Source organism: Phyllopteryx taeniolatus, chromosome 9 (assembly GCF_024500385.1).
Source record: "Phyllopteryx taeniolatus isolate TA_2022b chromosome 9, UOR_Ptae_1.2, whole genome shotgun sequence".
Classification (NCBI taxonomy): Eukaryota; Metazoa; Chordata; class Actinopteri; order Syngnathiformes; family Syngnathidae; genus Phyllopteryx; species Phyllopteryx taeniolatus.
This window is the reverse complement of record NC_084510.1, coordinates 29259310-29274756: the sequence shown is the minus strand read 5'-3', so window position 1 is coordinate 29274756 and position 15447 is coordinate 29259310. Positions and strand designations below refer to the sequence as shown.

Genomic DNA, 15447 nt, shown 5'->3' with positions numbered 1-15447 from the left:
TAAAGCTGTGAAAGCATGTGGATATTTAAGAGGCTGTTGAACATCATCGCCCCCCCATTCAGTGACTGCACTTGTACATTTCGCCAACAGAGACTCTCCACGCTTTGCTTTTTCGTCAAAGGCACGTCGAATTATGTGATCTGACGGTTGACTGCTTATTCAAATGAGCTGCATAACCCGGCACACTGCGTGACAGTTGAGTCACGTTCGGCCGCGTCGCTCGGTGCGAAGCACGCCCTCATATTATGAGTACCGTTTATTTAGCAACAAGCGAGGGACACATTCCCCAATTATCCTTCTATTGTAATCAGTAGAGTGGAGACAATTGATTGCAATCTCTTTTCAGGCATCACGGAAGAGACGATTGAAGCGATTCCCAAAGGGAATGATGGGGAGAAGTCTCCTTCAGCGGTGTTGCCACCTCTTCCTCCTCCTCCCCTTCCTGCTCCTGCTCCTCCTCCTCCTCCTCTTCCTCGTCCTCCTCCTCTTCTTCATCTTCTTCCTCGTCGTCGTCCTCCTCCTCCTCCTCCTCCTCTTCCTCCTCCCCTTCCTCCTCCTCGAGTTAAACCTCGCCCGCATCAGGTTAGTATTTGATCCGGCGCATGCATGACCACCTCTTGGCCGTACCAAATTGTACACGTCCGTCGTCTTTCTCAGCCGGGCTGGGCGTGTCCTCGTTGTACATTCGTCAACAAGCCAACTCGTCCCGGATGTCAGATGTGCAGCGAGGAGAGGCCAGAGGATTACCACGTCCCTGAAGGCCACAAACCGGTCGGGGACGAGGCTAAGCGGCTTCAGAGGGAGATGCAGGCCCTGTTCCTTTTAGAAAAGGTGAACCGCGCGGCCTCTGCTGCCAGTTGAACTGAACATGAAGTTTGGTAGGCATGTCTATCGTGAGTAGCCCGCAACAAAGTCCCAAGAAGCTATGCCCGTAAAGACAGCCATTTTGGTTTGAAGCCACCTTTTTGGGGGTCAGTTTGGCCACCTCCAGGGGTCCTTCAACGAAAAACTCATCCTCAAGATGTTTCCTTTGAAAATTGAACCCTTGCAACCAGTTTCACCTCGGCACATGAAATATTAGTGGCGATGTCTATCATGAGTAGAGACACAAAAAAAGTCTCAAGAAGCCATGCCTGAAAATTCTGCCATTTTGGTTTGAAGATGAACTTGAGCTTGAGATGAACTTGTCCTCGAATTTTGTCTGACTGCTACCAAATGAGAATTTGGTGTACATGACAAGAGTTCTCGTAATTGCGTGTCAGCGGTGAAGTTTGATGACTACTGTTAAACAACACAAAGCTGTAATAACTTAACTCCACAGGGTCGGCGCTTGACCAAATTCTGAAGACATTCATCCTCCTCAACTGTCTTCCCCATTTTGATTTCCTCTTTGGTGTCCTGATTTGATTTTTTGTGTTTTGTTTTTTTTGGGGGGTGTGTGGGGCACAGCGCTTAAAGGTTCAGAAATCAAAGCGACGGCTCAACTACTTGCAATTGCTGCAGACCGACGATCTGAACATCGTTCCCACTACCTCAGAGACTAACTGTCCCATCTGCTTCTGTGCTCTGGAGCCAGGCACGGGCGTGGTGCTCAGGGAGTGTCTGCACACCTTCTGCAGGTCAGACCCAGGACGGAGTCTGTGGAACGCATCCCATCATGCACCGTTTTGTGCTGCATGTTCTCAACGTTTGCGTCATCTCTTTCAGGGAATGTTTGCGGGGGACCATCATGAACTGTCAGGATGCTGAGGTGTCCTGTCCCGAGCAGTGCGATATGAAGCTCGTCGATCGAGAGATCAAAGCGGTGAGTGTGGGCTCAGCTGACAAAATTTGGGAACGCTACTGTCTACCGTTAATGTCAAAATAAAACTATGCAATCTCTAACTTTGTCTAAAAAAAACATGTTCGCTGCAGTTATTGTGCTCTTTGGGTTTGTTCTAAAATGCCAAAAGATGGCACCAAAGCCCAGTCTAAATAAGTATTGGTCTCAAGGAAGTATGTTGAAGCGATACATGTCGACTGAGAGACAAGCTAAACGAAATCAAATCATCTGTAAGCCATTCATTTGTAAGAATAATATCCAAGATGAGTTTGAAATGTTTTGGGATCAGTCCCTGGTATATTTAGGGTTTCGAACTATTAATAGATGCAGTTTTTTTGTTTTTTTTTCACCCATTGCAGTAGGGGTAAGTCCCTGTTTGGTTAACTGTTGTAAGCCAATTACTTAATTTCAAGAATAAATCCTAAAAAGTATATTTGCCGCTTTGAATTTCAATAATACTCGAACAAATCTGTAAAAATCACTTGTGTATGTGACATTTCATGTCTGATACGCATTACTGTATTGGCTCGGTACCGGATTGCTGTCAATATAAGCACGGAAATATAAGTGCTCCATCCTTTTTCCCGACATTGCAGCTTCTCACGGAGCAGGAGCACGAGCGTTTTCTGGAACGACGTCTGCTTGTCGCCGAGAGACGCCTTGAGCACACCTTCCACTGTCGCACGCCCAACTGTCGAGGCTGGTTCGTACAGAAAGCCGCTGGAGCATTTTTATTGGATGTCCTTGATAGCCAGCTCGTATGCTCTTTGTCCTCACCAATAAGACAACTCGCCGCACTAGTAAACAACTGTGTCTTATTAGTAACGTTTAGTTTTTCCACTTAAATCATCTTTCCCCATCGAAATGAATGGAAATGCCATTCATCCATTCCAGCCCTGCCCCCCCCCCCCCCAAAAAAAAAAAATACAAAATTATTTGTAACGTGCTTCTTAATGAGAAAAATAGCATTCTATATTATACTTTATAAAAACATACAGTAATGACACAATTCTCTCTGACATAACTTTCTCCTTCAATGCACTTTGTGCTGCTCATTCTGGTGTGCACACCTTGGCCACCTGGGGGCAGTATAATACAGATATACTGTACTGGAGACACACATTGCTCACAGGGTAAGAAGACCGAAGCATCGAACCGAATTGCTTGCATGTCAATGGCGGTTTCCATCGTATCTCAGCATTAAGCTCGCGAAGCCTTTCTTTAGGCAGTTGTTTGGTTGTTTAAAATACACAATTCTGATTGTAGTACAGTGAATTGTCTTACGAGTGAGGAGAAAGAGTGAACTACTACACAGATACCAACAATATCACATAAAGTAAATGCTCAAACGACTTTCCGTAGGTGCATCTATGAGGACGGAGTCAACCAATTCCACTGTCAGCTCTGCGGCCAAGTCAGCTGCATTATCTGCAGGGTAGCTGTTTTTAACGGTTTAGTGTTTTCGTTGCCATCGTGGGGGGGAAGTAACCCAAGTTGGATGTTTGTTTGCAGGCTATTCATGAGGACATGAATTGTAAGGAGTATCAAGAGGAGCTCCGCATCCGGGCGGAAAATGATGAGCCGGCGCAGAAGACGCAACAGCTGCTGAAGGTAACGTGCCAGATAATGTAATCTGCAATAGGCTGGATTCAAAATACAGCGGGCCCCCCGCTATTCGCGGGGGATAGGGACCGGACCGCACATAGCAAAAATCGCCAGTGATTGATGCCCACTATAATTGCATTGAAAATATATATATAAATCTAAAGTAATGTATTATTTATTTATTTAACCCCAAAAATGCTTGAATAAGCAGGGATAAACTGACAATAAGCATTTTCGGGGGTTGGTTCTCCCCCTAAAAAAAAAAAAAAAAAGAAGAGTTATGGAAAAAAAATCTAATAATAATACAAAATAAATGAAATAAATAAGTGAAAAAATATCAGCCAAAAGGCGAATCCGCAGGTGCCAAAGTGTGTACCATTCACTGTACACTGAATGGTTCAACTGACAGGCAGTACGGTGGATGGAGTGGCTACCAGTCTCCGTCACAGTTCTGGGGTTTGGGTTAGAATCTTGGCTCAGGTCTTGTTGTTTGGAGTTCTTCCCGTGGGCTTTTTTCTGAGTAAGTGGTGCCTTAAGATACAGGTTTAATTTGTTCCGTCACCACGCCCATAGCTCAAAATACTCAAATACTTCCTTTTTTTAAACGAATGGAAATGCCATTCATCCGTAACTGCCTCCACCCCAAATATGACAATCGATATTAATCGCTAGCAGGTCAATGGCATTTTCCACTGTTATGAGTTTTAAGAATGCGGAGACTTTCTTTGGCCAGTTGTTTGGTTGTTTTAAATACACCATTTGTATTGTCTTTGTTATATGTTTAGTGTGACAGGAAACTTTAACAGGGAGTGGCATTTACCAGCTTGACGCCTACTTGTTTTTTTTAAGAACTGTTTACTCGAAGTGATGTCTATTGTCAAGGGAGCTGAGTTAACTGCCATCATACATCATATCTCAAGATTGCGCTCACAAGGCAAAGCAAAAAAAATAAAAAAAGGCCAAATGACGGCTCGTATTTCGAACGACCTTTAAGCTGGGTCACTCGTACCTCAAGGCACCACTGTACTCTGGCTTCCTCCCACGTTAAGTTCATTCAAGACTAGTCTAAATTGTCTTCCAGTTTGAATGCTTTTTTTTTTTTTTTTTGTCTATATGTGCTTGCGATTGGCTGGCGACTAGCTCAAGGTTTACCTTGCGTGATTCTTAACCAAAGTCAGCTGCGATACTCCAGCACACCAAAAACCCGGATGAGAACACATCCTATAGAAAACGGATGGGTGGATATTAACTGTAGTAGTTTTCCCATTCAAAGCAAGCATATGGCCTTGTTGATCTGTCCCAATACTTTTGTCTCCATTAGTTTAGTCTTATTTATGTATGCATTTGTTTATTTTTATTTTGTAGCTCTTGCTACAGAGCGGCAAGGCCATGAATTGTCCGAAGTGCAACATAGTCTTCCAGAAGAGAGACGGCTGCGATTGGCTCCACTGCTCTGTGTGCAGGACGGAAATCTGCTGGGTGACCAAACAAGCTCGCTGGGGACCCAACGTAAAAACACAGAAACGGCACACAAATAAGAGGGAATGTCGCTATATATTATATGTTTTTTTTTTTTTGTTCCAACAGGGAAGGGGAGACACATCCGGAGGCTGTAAATGCCGAGTGAATAATCAGCGGTGCCATCCCAACTGCGTCAACTGCCACTGACGCGCTTGTGCTGTTACGTCAGGGGTTCTCCAACTTTTTGGGTCCTGGGAGCCCTTACAGGGGAGAAAGTACAAGGACACCCTTATTATCCTAATGGCAATTAAACATGACGGCTACATGTACCTCAAAATGCCACAGACATTAAAAAGGGACCTATTTTCGAGAAACTACTACTACCTTATATCGCCAACTATGGCATACGCAAACCAACTATTCAGGGAATACGCTCTTATTTATATATATATAACTATGATGGAGCAATTTACGGTATTGTATTAACTATGCACTTTTCCCCCTGTATTTTACCTTTGTTTTTATTCGACTGTTAAAAAAGAAAAACATTATATGAGGGTCAATATATCACTGGCATTATGGAGTAAGAAAGAAAACCTGCCATTTTCAGTGATATTTTGTCTTTCTTGAATAGAGGCTAAACCACTTGATGGTTGCAGAATAAGTATTTGCACCTCGTTTAGTCATTTTCATATTATGTGTGCAGTTGGGATTTATTCAAGCTCAACATGTCCACCCTGTCATTGTGAAATAACGATTGATATGAAACTTTTCAGAAATCTATTTGTTAAACAGTACCCCGTTAGTTTGCGAAGGGAATCATGTTGCTAAGTGACGGTACACCAAGTGCGCATAAAATGCTAACGTTAGCCAAAACCATCCACCCTGTTGGCAAGCGCACATATTATAGACAATAACAAGTCTGTGACATGCTGACCTAGGAACACTGAATTATGGAAAATACCGGCAAATGCTTAATATGCCTCCTTTCATGGTTTATTAGCATTCTCTTGTAGAGTACAAATTTACTTTAGTAGGATATATTTGTTAAATAAAATTTAAAAAAGGCAGAAAAATCTAGTGCAACATGAATAAAGACAGCAAACACTTCAGACCATCCTGGGAAATATCATCGCGACAAGTAATTCCTCCCAAAAAATTCAACGTTTTCAGTTCGTCGGCTGCCAGGCTGTCCAGTGTTTCGAGGTGTAGAAGTTAAAAAGAAACCCTTGCGTGGACGCAATCCCGCAAGTTACTTCAATGTGCCTAAACACCTACGATGTAGTGTCGAACTTCATACTTCCCATAGGAAATAACAAAAAAATAATAAATAAATAAATGACGTGTGCAAAATTAGAGAAGGTCAGCACCAGTTTACTTGTAGGCTAATAATGTGTGCTCCTTCCAGCGGTGGTGACAAAAAAAAATTTGAATGGATTTGACTGGCAGTGACGCACCAGATACCTTACAGCGATTCTCAAAGTATGAAAGAATGCCTAAGTGTAGTTCAGTTATATTCACTGGATCTTTAAAGTTCAATACATTTGCATCTAATCTCAAGAAGTGAATGTTATCAACATTTTTAAAAGGACTTTTTTTTTTTTTTTTTTTAATTCCTTTACAACTATTTTTCTTTTTACATTTTAATGTTGGTCATGATGGAACTTGGGAGAGTATATTTTTTTTTTTTAGGTGGTACTTGGTATAAAAAGTTTGACATCCAGTCTTACACTGAGGAGATATTGCCAATCATGAGTATATTTTTACATGCTGGACCAAATTAGTCTTAGACTAGTTGAGACATGTTTGGTTTTGCCGATGGCTCGAGAACCTGTTCTGCTTTTACCAAAACCATCTCAGCAAATTAAAAGTAAATGAGCTAGTCACCGATAGCTGGAGGAATGTGAAAAGTACAACTGTACAGAAGAGGCGGACGGTGAAGTAGCAGAAATTTAGGTGAAATGATATATCTGTGTACCAGTTCTTTACAGCTTACTACGAGAAACTTGTGAATAGAAGAGGACTCTAACAATCCGTCATTTGGTCTCTGTCCTGATATGAAATACCTTAAAAATGCAAATAACACACACTCGACATGTGTCTAATTGGCAGCAAAGGCCACAATCATCTATTTCTATTAGAATTACTCAGTCGTCCTAACCCAAAATAACAAGTAGACTGAGAAACTGTCAGTTCTGGTATACAGTAAGCTCCGCATATCCGCGGTTCACTATTAACAAATTCACCGATTCTGCCCCCCCTCCCCCAGAGGAAACTGTCCGCTGAAAAATAACATACGTTTTTTTGTGCGCTTTCTGAAACAACCCTTAAATGCCACAAGATGGCGCCAAAGCCCAGCGAGTACAGTAATTGGTGTCAAGGAAGTATGTCGAAGTGTTTACATGTACTAAATAAATTTCTGGTGCATTTTTCAAAATCAAATCATTTGCAAGCTGTTGATATTTAAGTGACATATTGTAAGATGAGTTTGAAATTAAAATTAAGTGTTTCTGGATCAGTTTGTGGTATATTTACAGTTGAAACTATGAATACAGTGGAGTAAACTGACTCACAAGCTCGGTCACAGAATGATTTAAACTCCAAAGTCATGGTACCACTGTACAGTGAACCCGCCCCATATTCGCCATTCAGATATTCACCTTTTCGCTGATTTCTGGCTGAACCTAGCCTCCGTTATTCGATGAAAACGATGAGCTCGGGGTTCGCAAAAAAAAAAACTCTCTTTGGTACCATCTTGGTGCAAATTAACAATGTTGAAGTGAGTCGAGGCGCTTAATTTCGACAAAAGGAGTGCTTCACTGCCATCTTGTGGCATCTTGGTGCCAAGAAACTATATTGAAGTGAGTTGAGGGGTTTCATTTCAACAAACGTAGTGCTTTTTTATGGGGGTGGTTCAGAGAGGAGAGGAGAGGTGACTGGTGCTGGTTACTCCTGGCTCAGGTGTGAGGGAGTTCATGGAAAGAGGTCCAGCTTGGGGGCCCACTCCAGGGCGGTGTTGACCACAGCGAGCGCCGCCGCCCCTAAAGCCACCGTCAGGCCCATCACCGCCAAGCGAACGAAGCGGCGCGTCATGGACGGCCGGGCCACCGCCGAGCGCTCCAGCGCCTCCCGCTGCTGCTGTAGCTGCTTCCGCCGTCGACGGAGCACCGAGTCGGGGCGCTGCTGCGTCGAGGCCAGGTCAAAGTCCTTAAAGGTGGTGGTCGCCATGCTTGGGAGGTGGAGAGGGAATAAGAGCCGTTACGGGAATAAGACTTTAAAAAAAAATTTATGTATCAGGATGGGTGAGTAGCCAAGGTATCGGTATCGTGCCGATACCTGCCTCATTTCAATGTATCAGGTAATTGTGAAGGCTGCCGATACCCAAGAACAAATTCTGACATTGGGTAAATCCCTCCTTGCCAATATTTGATGCTACACTGCGTTGAGTCATCGCCGAATAATTATGTGCGTCGTAAAAAAAAAGGAAGGTTTTTCACAATTATCTGTAACTGTCTTAATTGAAATTTTATAATCAGAAGTACTTGTGGTATCGGTACTCGATATCGGTGAGTACTTAGGAGTGAATACTCATACTGGTGTCAATCTAAAAACAAGTGGTATCGAACATCCCTACTTTTCAACGGGTGGCGGCGACGTACCAGTCGTGCGTGGCGGCCTCTCTGGCCAGTTCGGACGGGGGGAACTGGACAAACAGGTCTCCCGCTCGGCTGATGAGGGTCTCGTAGGGAAGATCCTGAGGGATCTGAGACAGCAGGTGATGGACCATGGCCATGTCGCACTCGCACTCCAGCACCTCCTCTTCTCTGTGCAGTACGATCTGCAGCACACACGCATGTTACCTTGGTACCTGTGATAACTTTTCAGGTTGGTACACTGGTACCTTGTCCCACGAGTGCCCCCAACTTTTTTCTTGTCATGTGTATGTTTTTTCAATTATTTGCGTATTTTTCATCCAATATTTTTAGATTTTTGTCCAATATTTTGTATTTGGGATTTTTTTCCCACCTATTTCTTTTTTTCTAATAGCTTTTGTCTTTGTCTAATATTTTGTATTCTTTCAATTATTTGTGCATTTTTAAAATGTTTTTGTACTAATATTTTTCAATTATTTTGTATTTTTTTCTCCCTAAAACTAAAGTACTTTTTCTCATATTCTTTTCTGTTTTTAGATACTTTTGTACTATTTTGTCCATGAATGCTTTGGCTCTCGTTCAATTGTTCCTAATGAAAATTTGACTTGCTATTACCAATAGCAAATCCCTGACATATTTCTTTGAGCAATATCTTGATAATATTGATAACTGTGATCATCGTGGTGACTACAAGTCATGATATGAAATTTCCACACCGCTTCATCCCCCAATGCACGTTTGCTGGAAGTAACAGGTGCGCTTCATTCAAGTCCTGGAAATGGCAGGACTCACCACGGCTGCGAAGTAGATGGGCATCAGCGGATGGCAGGCGAGGAAGAAGTCGTACAACCGGACCACGTGGCGGAAGTCTGACAGGACGTGGCCGAACCAGGTGATCAGCCAGCTGAGCGCGAACACGGTTCCCACCTCCGCCCTGGTAATCGCAACGTTACGTGTCATTCGGCTGTCGTGTTTGTTTACCCAACTTTATTATTTTCAAACAATAGGAACTTAAGGTTATAGTGTCATTACTTTGTCAGTGTGCAGGAATGTTGAATAACTGCTTAGCCAATTTCGTTAACACAGTAGAGGGGGTGGCTTTACCAAATGGCAAACTGGAGTGGAGATAATTCAGGGTCATTATAAGTACATTTGGGGAGAAAAATGTAGTTTTTCTTTTTTTTTTGAACCCAAATAAATCTTGAATAAGCGGGGATAACCAGCCAATAAATGTTTTCGGGGTTGGTTCATCCCCAAAAAAGAAAAAAACAAGAGAGAATTGAAAAAAAGGAAAAACATTTGGGGGATAAAAAAAAAATCTACGGAGAAGTGAATCCGCGGGTGCTGAACTGCAAGTATGCGGGGGGTCCAGTCCAGTTGCATTTGTGTGGCTCTTGTCATGTACATTGTTACCGAAAGCTGTGACCTTTAACTGGCCAGTCATAAATTAAAACAAAACAAAATCCAAAAAATAGATGCAGTTCTGAGTAACAGTTAGCCCATCTGCCTCACAGTTCTGCGATTCAGCGTTTGAATTTCAACATCGGCCTTCCTGCGTGGAGCATGCATGGGTGGGTTTTCTCAGACTTCCTCACACATTCCAAAAACGTGAAGGTTAGCGTCATTGAAGACTTTAAATAGTCCATCAGCGTGAATATAAGTGTCAACTACGTGTGCCCTGCGATTGACTGACGACCAGCCCTGGGTGTACCCCACCTCTCACCCAAATTCAGCCGGCATCGGCTTTAGCTCACCCATGAACCTATGGAGGACAATGCGTGATAGAAAACGGATGGATGGCTAGTTATCATGAGGTGTGTGATAGGTGTGAAATGTGGTTAAAACGTTGTAAAGGATGAGTCTTCCCTTACTGTTGCATGAAATCATGCACCTCAGGGTTGACCCTCTCGATGATGGGCATCAGGTAGTTGAGGATGTGTTTGGTGTTGTCCATGGTGGGATCCATGAAGTCCCTGGGGAAGAAGACACAAAGGAGAGCGCCTTAAAAAAAAAAAAACACCCCCGCTCGTTATAGGGGACAAATGTAAGCGTTGAATATTTTGTAATATTTTCTAATCCATTGTTTTTGGGATAATCGATTTATATTATTTTTTTTTTGTTAAAGTCTTCAATTTTTGTGTGTAATCTTTGCATTGGTTTTTTTTCAAAAATTGTATTCTTACATTTTGGCCTAACAGAATTTCTTCAATTTATGCATTTTTCATTCAATACTTGGGTATTTTTTTGTCTAATATTTTGTAATATTTTCTAAAGTTTTTGTAAGTGTCTTTGGATTATTTTTTCATCTTTGTTAAGTTTATAAATTTTTCATCTAGTACAGGGGTGGCCAACTAGTCAGAGACTAAGAGCCACTTTTTTTTCTGTGTTACTGCAAAGAGCCACATACACGGGTACACATGAACATCATCTTTTAATCATGTATGCACGCATACACAGACCTCTGCTCAGCCAGATCTAATGAAAATAACCACACCAACATGATAATATCAGTAATTTTCAACAGTTAACATTGTGTGCACTGTCTCTCACACACAAACTCTCAGTTCAAGCAAGTCCACAAACAATAATAGAATAATTTTCAATAACATCTTTCTCTTACTATGCTGCTTAGTGAGACTTCTGGCATTCCTTATCTTGAACAATCCTCTTCAAATCTGGCTTGTATTCTGTTGTTGCCACTCTAAGCAATTCTTTCAAATGAGTGTCAGTCAGAACAGATCGATGCTTTGATTTCACATGTTTCAGGGTAGAAAACACAGACTCGCAGACGTACGTTGACCCAAACATGCACAGTATCTTAAGCGCAGCTCGTTTGATGTTGGGGTATTTTACAATTGGCACACTTTTCCAGAACTCAACGGTCCCTTCCCTTAAAACAGTTTTCAGTTGATCCTCCTCACAAAGGTCGATCATCTCCAACTCAGCCGCAGCCTCATCTGTGACGAGCGGGGCTTTCAAACAGTCTGGCTTCCAAGCCAGCTGATATGATGCAAGCGTTACGGTCTCTGAGTGTTTTGTAATTTTTTTGAAAAACTGCACCTGCTTTTCTGCCTTGCTTTTCAAAGCGACCAACTTGTTCTTCCGAAGTTCAGTCCCTTTTGGAAATTCCTGTTCGATGTTAGGGTGGAGTGAGCTGAAGTGACGCTAAAGATTTGAAGCTTTGAAATGCGCTAATGCTGCGTGACATATAAGGCAGATCGGCTTGCCATTACGTTTAACAAAAAAAATATAAACTCTCCCACTCTGGCAAAAACATCCTGTGTTCTTCTTCATATTTTCGTTTGGCTGTGCTTTTTTTCCCTGCCATTTCAAGAGGTAACTTGACGGAAATTGTTTACAACACAAATGATGTCACACCAAAGATTCTCTCGTCGCTCGTTTGACGTCACTCAAACAGGCTTACATGGTCAGTGTGCCATCTAGCTGTAGGGGGAGTGAATGACAGCGCCAGCCAAGCATTTTTGACGCATGTCATGTGACAGCTCCTGAAGAGCCGCATGAAACTAGTTAAAGAGCCGCATGAGGCTCGCGAGCCGCGGGTTGGCCAGGCCAGATCTAGTATTTGCCATTTTTCTAAATAGTATTCTTACATTTTAATTTTTTCCCCCAGATATTATGCATTTTCCATCCAATATTAAATACAAATAATCACTAAAGACATTTTGTAGTAATTAGAATTTTCCATTAAATATTTGCTTCCGTTTTCAAAACAAATGTATTTTTCATCTTCTGTTTTCTGGTCTAATATTTTTCTTATTTTCTAATATTTCCTAATTTTAGAGAGTGGGAGAATAAGTGAGTGAGAAGGAGGAGAGAGAATTATTTTATTTCAACCTTTCTGTATTTTTGTCACCGCCAAATTATTTTTGATATTTTTTTCAGTATTTTGAGCATTAATGCTTTGGCTCTCATTAGGTTGTGTGAATGTACCTAATATTTTTTTCCCACACCCATTAGCAAATCACTATTTATTTTATTTTTTTGCAATATCGTGATAATACTGTGAACATTGTGGTTGCTATAACCATGATATGAAATTTGCATTCCACTTCATCCCTCGTCTTGTTTCATGCAGGTTTACGCAACGGAGAGCACCATAAAAAAAACACCCCCCGCTCGTCTGAGAGGAGGACCGGTGTCAAAATGACACGTTGTTGACGGCGTACCTGAGGTGATGTGTGGAGAGCTTTTCCACGAGGGCCGTCGCCAAGCGCTCGCCCACGACCAGGAGGAAGGTGACGACGATATCGTGGTAACCTTGGTAGTAGTGCAATTGAGGATTACGCTTCAGGACGCGGAGGATGATGTCAATGAGCTCCTCTTGGAGACCCTCGCGCTGCTCATCTGGCATACCTGGACAAGTACACAACCAGGATCCAGGTTAACCCCTGCGAACATTAACAAGTGATTGTGTTTCGGGCGGTACTCGCCAGGAGGGAACCTTCGCAGTGACCGTTGAACATCCAGTAGCACCTGGTTGTAGTCCTTGTTGTTGTCCCGCTCCACGGTCTCTGCAAGGAAAGAGCGAGCGATAAATCTGGCAAAAATTCCATCAAGGACATTGCTGCGCCGTGTGTGTTATTAAGTAGCAGTGGTTTGAAGGTTTATAAATATGCTAATAGCGAGGCTAATTTCCTTTAGAATAAAAAGAATATACTTTTTTTGTTTTTGCTTCAATTCAATGGACATTGTGCTGCTCCGTCTAGTTTGCGCACCATGGCCACCTCGGAGGTCGTATAATGGAGACACACGGATATAAATGGAGTCCAAATTGCTCAGTAAGATGCAGTAATATTACTCGTTCTTCACAGAGGATAAAGAATATACGCCTGTGAGTATTGTTATATTATGTCGACGTGTTTCTCCACCATCTGTCACCACGACGCCAATAACATTTCTAAACCCATCTATTTCATGGAGGACTACAGAAATCTGACCATATTTACTGTTGAGAGGCTGAAATTCTGAGTATTTGCACAATTTTAAGTCAAACAAGGGCTCTACGATTAATCAATTATCAAAATAGTTTAAATTGCTAATCTATTATGTGAATTAACCCATTATTTGTTGCATGTCTAGAAATGATATTTTGGGATCATAGTTTGTGGTGTACATGTAAAAGAAATTAATATAGGAAATTAAAACCATTTTTAGGCTGGGCCGTCAATGACTCGCTGTTTTTGGCTATTAGCTGGGGTTCACCGTAATGTCAACTAAACGCTAGCGACGTTATGGAGGACATGCCCGTTACCTGGCTCCTGCTCCAAAATGTTGGGCGGGACGTTGAGGAGTCGCGGCCACACCTGACAGCGTATCTCGTCCGTCAGCAGGCCCCCCTCGCTGATGGCCATCCTCCTGAGGGCCGCCACGTCCGCCGGACTCGCCTGCAGGGCCTGAGCGATGTCGGCCATCTTCCTCTGCCGCCGCTCTGATAAAACAAGGCACGCAATTACCCCCAGTGGCACCGTTTTGATTTCCAAAAGCCCCTTTGGATTAGGATTATAATCTGAGCTCAAACTGTCATCATGCCTGTTTGTCTTTTTCTTTGTCTTTTGTTGCCGTTTCTGTAACCCAACCACAGAAGGGTGCCGGCAAAGAGGAGAAACATAATGACGAGCATAAAGACAAAACATGAACTCATGGCCACACCTCTGTCCCGTCTGCCGCCCCACACAAAATTGAATAAAATTCGGGAGCTCAACCAATCATTGTGGGAATCTTGCCAGACTGTCCAGGCTGCTCAGTACAACATGGCTACCTCGACAACAATAATAGAAGATGTACAGTGCCGTACGCCACAAAACTGAATTGTATGACACTTTTACATTTTACGTGGTTTACGAACTGAGCCCGGACGATATTAATAGTTTAAAACCATAAATATACCACACAATATGATCCCAAAACAGTTTAATTTCCCTTCATACTCATTTTACATTACCCTTCGCAATAAATGGCCAAAAGATTGTTTTATTTTTCAAAAGTGCACGTAGGCATGTGGCGAAAACTTCCACGAACAACCCATGCTAAACTTAGCTCTTCCCCGAACATAAAATTGTCTCTCAGTTGAGATGACGTCTACACACTTGTTTGATGTACTTAAGGTAATTTACTACTTTCCAATTTAGACACGGCTTTTGTGGCGTTTTTCATAAAAGAGCACAAACAACACAAAAACTGTAGGCGAATTTGAATTTCCATACATAACTTTAGCCTTGTGACAGCGCACGATGATGACGTCAGTTACTATGTCACGTGAGATACACAGTCACCTGATGGTCATAAAAGCCTTAAAAACGGCAAGCTCGTCTGTGTTCGCACATGCGCAGTTGGCAAACGAGAACCTAAACAATTAACTATTCAACGCTATTATTATTATTGTAAGAAATCCAAAATAAAAACAAGGCTCTCCACGATGAAAGGGGTCTAACTCGCGTCTCACTTACCGTCACTTTGGTTTCCATTCGCCAGTGACGAGGAGGTGACAATTCTGGATGTCTTCATGTTTCCTCCTCTTGTTGTTAAGTGTCCCCCGTTTGGGTTTTTTATTTTGTTTTGTTTTGTTTTTTCAGACTGACATATTTGCCCACGTTGACCTTTGAGGCCAAGTGCTAGACTTAATCTTCCTCCGCTGCCATCTGCTCAGTTAGCACGGCAAGCCTATTAGGCTAGCACGGGCAGTCCCACTGTGGTCGTCGTCGTTTATTTAGCTGCCTCGCCGCGGCGCCTCCGACATAAACGTCTCCCCATCGTGGCCATCATTAGTCGGACAGCTGAGCGGTTGGTGGCGTGGTGACACCGGTGACGTTACATGTTTGTTGTGGAGGATAGGGGCGACCGGTGGCGGACTGATACGTCACAGAAATTAAGATTAAAAAAAAAAAA

The 15447-nt window shown here is 42.6% G+C and overlaps 2 protein-coding genes across 4 annotated transcripts in view; one reads left to right on the top strand and one right to left on the bottom strand.

Moving 5' to 3' along the window:
* rbck1 (RanBP-type and C3HC4-type zinc finger containing 1) overlaps window positions 1–7406 on the top strand; it is a 12700-nt gene extending 5294 nt beyond the window's left edge. For 2 of the 3 annotated variants that reach the window (XM_061784306.1, XM_061784308.1), the window contains 9 exons: window positions 347–582; window positions 658–831; window positions 1450–1619; window positions 1708–1804; window positions 2419–2525; window positions 3185–3257; window positions 3335–3433; window positions 4793–4936; window positions 5015–7406. In XM_061784306.1, coding sequence (XP_061640290.1) covers window positions 347–582; window positions 658–831; window positions 1450–1619; window positions 1708–1804; window positions 2419–2525; window positions 3185–3257; window positions 3335–3433; window positions 4793–4936; window positions 5015–5095 — 1181 coding nt within the window. In that variant the 3' untranslated portion in view covers window positions 5096–7406. The remainder of the gene's footprint in view (window positions 1–346; window positions 583–657; window positions 832–1449; window positions 1620–1707; window positions 1805–2418; window positions 2526–3184; window positions 3258–3334; window positions 3434–4792; window positions 4937–5014) is intronic. The other variant, XM_061784307.1, reaches the window with a different exon arrangement.
* Window positions 5863–15447, bottom strand: tbc1d20 (TBC1 domain family, member 20). Its single transcript, XM_061784310.1, has 8 exons — window positions 15009–15447; window positions 13814–13990; window positions 12993–13073; window positions 12729–12915; window positions 10413–10514; window positions 9334–9475; window positions 8548–8726; window positions 5863–8117 (listed from the first exon to the last, which is right to left on the bottom strand). The coding sequence occupies exons 1-8, from the start codon at window positions 15064–15066 to the stop codon at window positions 7862–7864; spliced, it is 1182 nt and encodes a 393-aa protein (XP_061640294.1). The 5' UTR covers window positions 15067–15447; the 3' UTR covers window positions 5863–7861.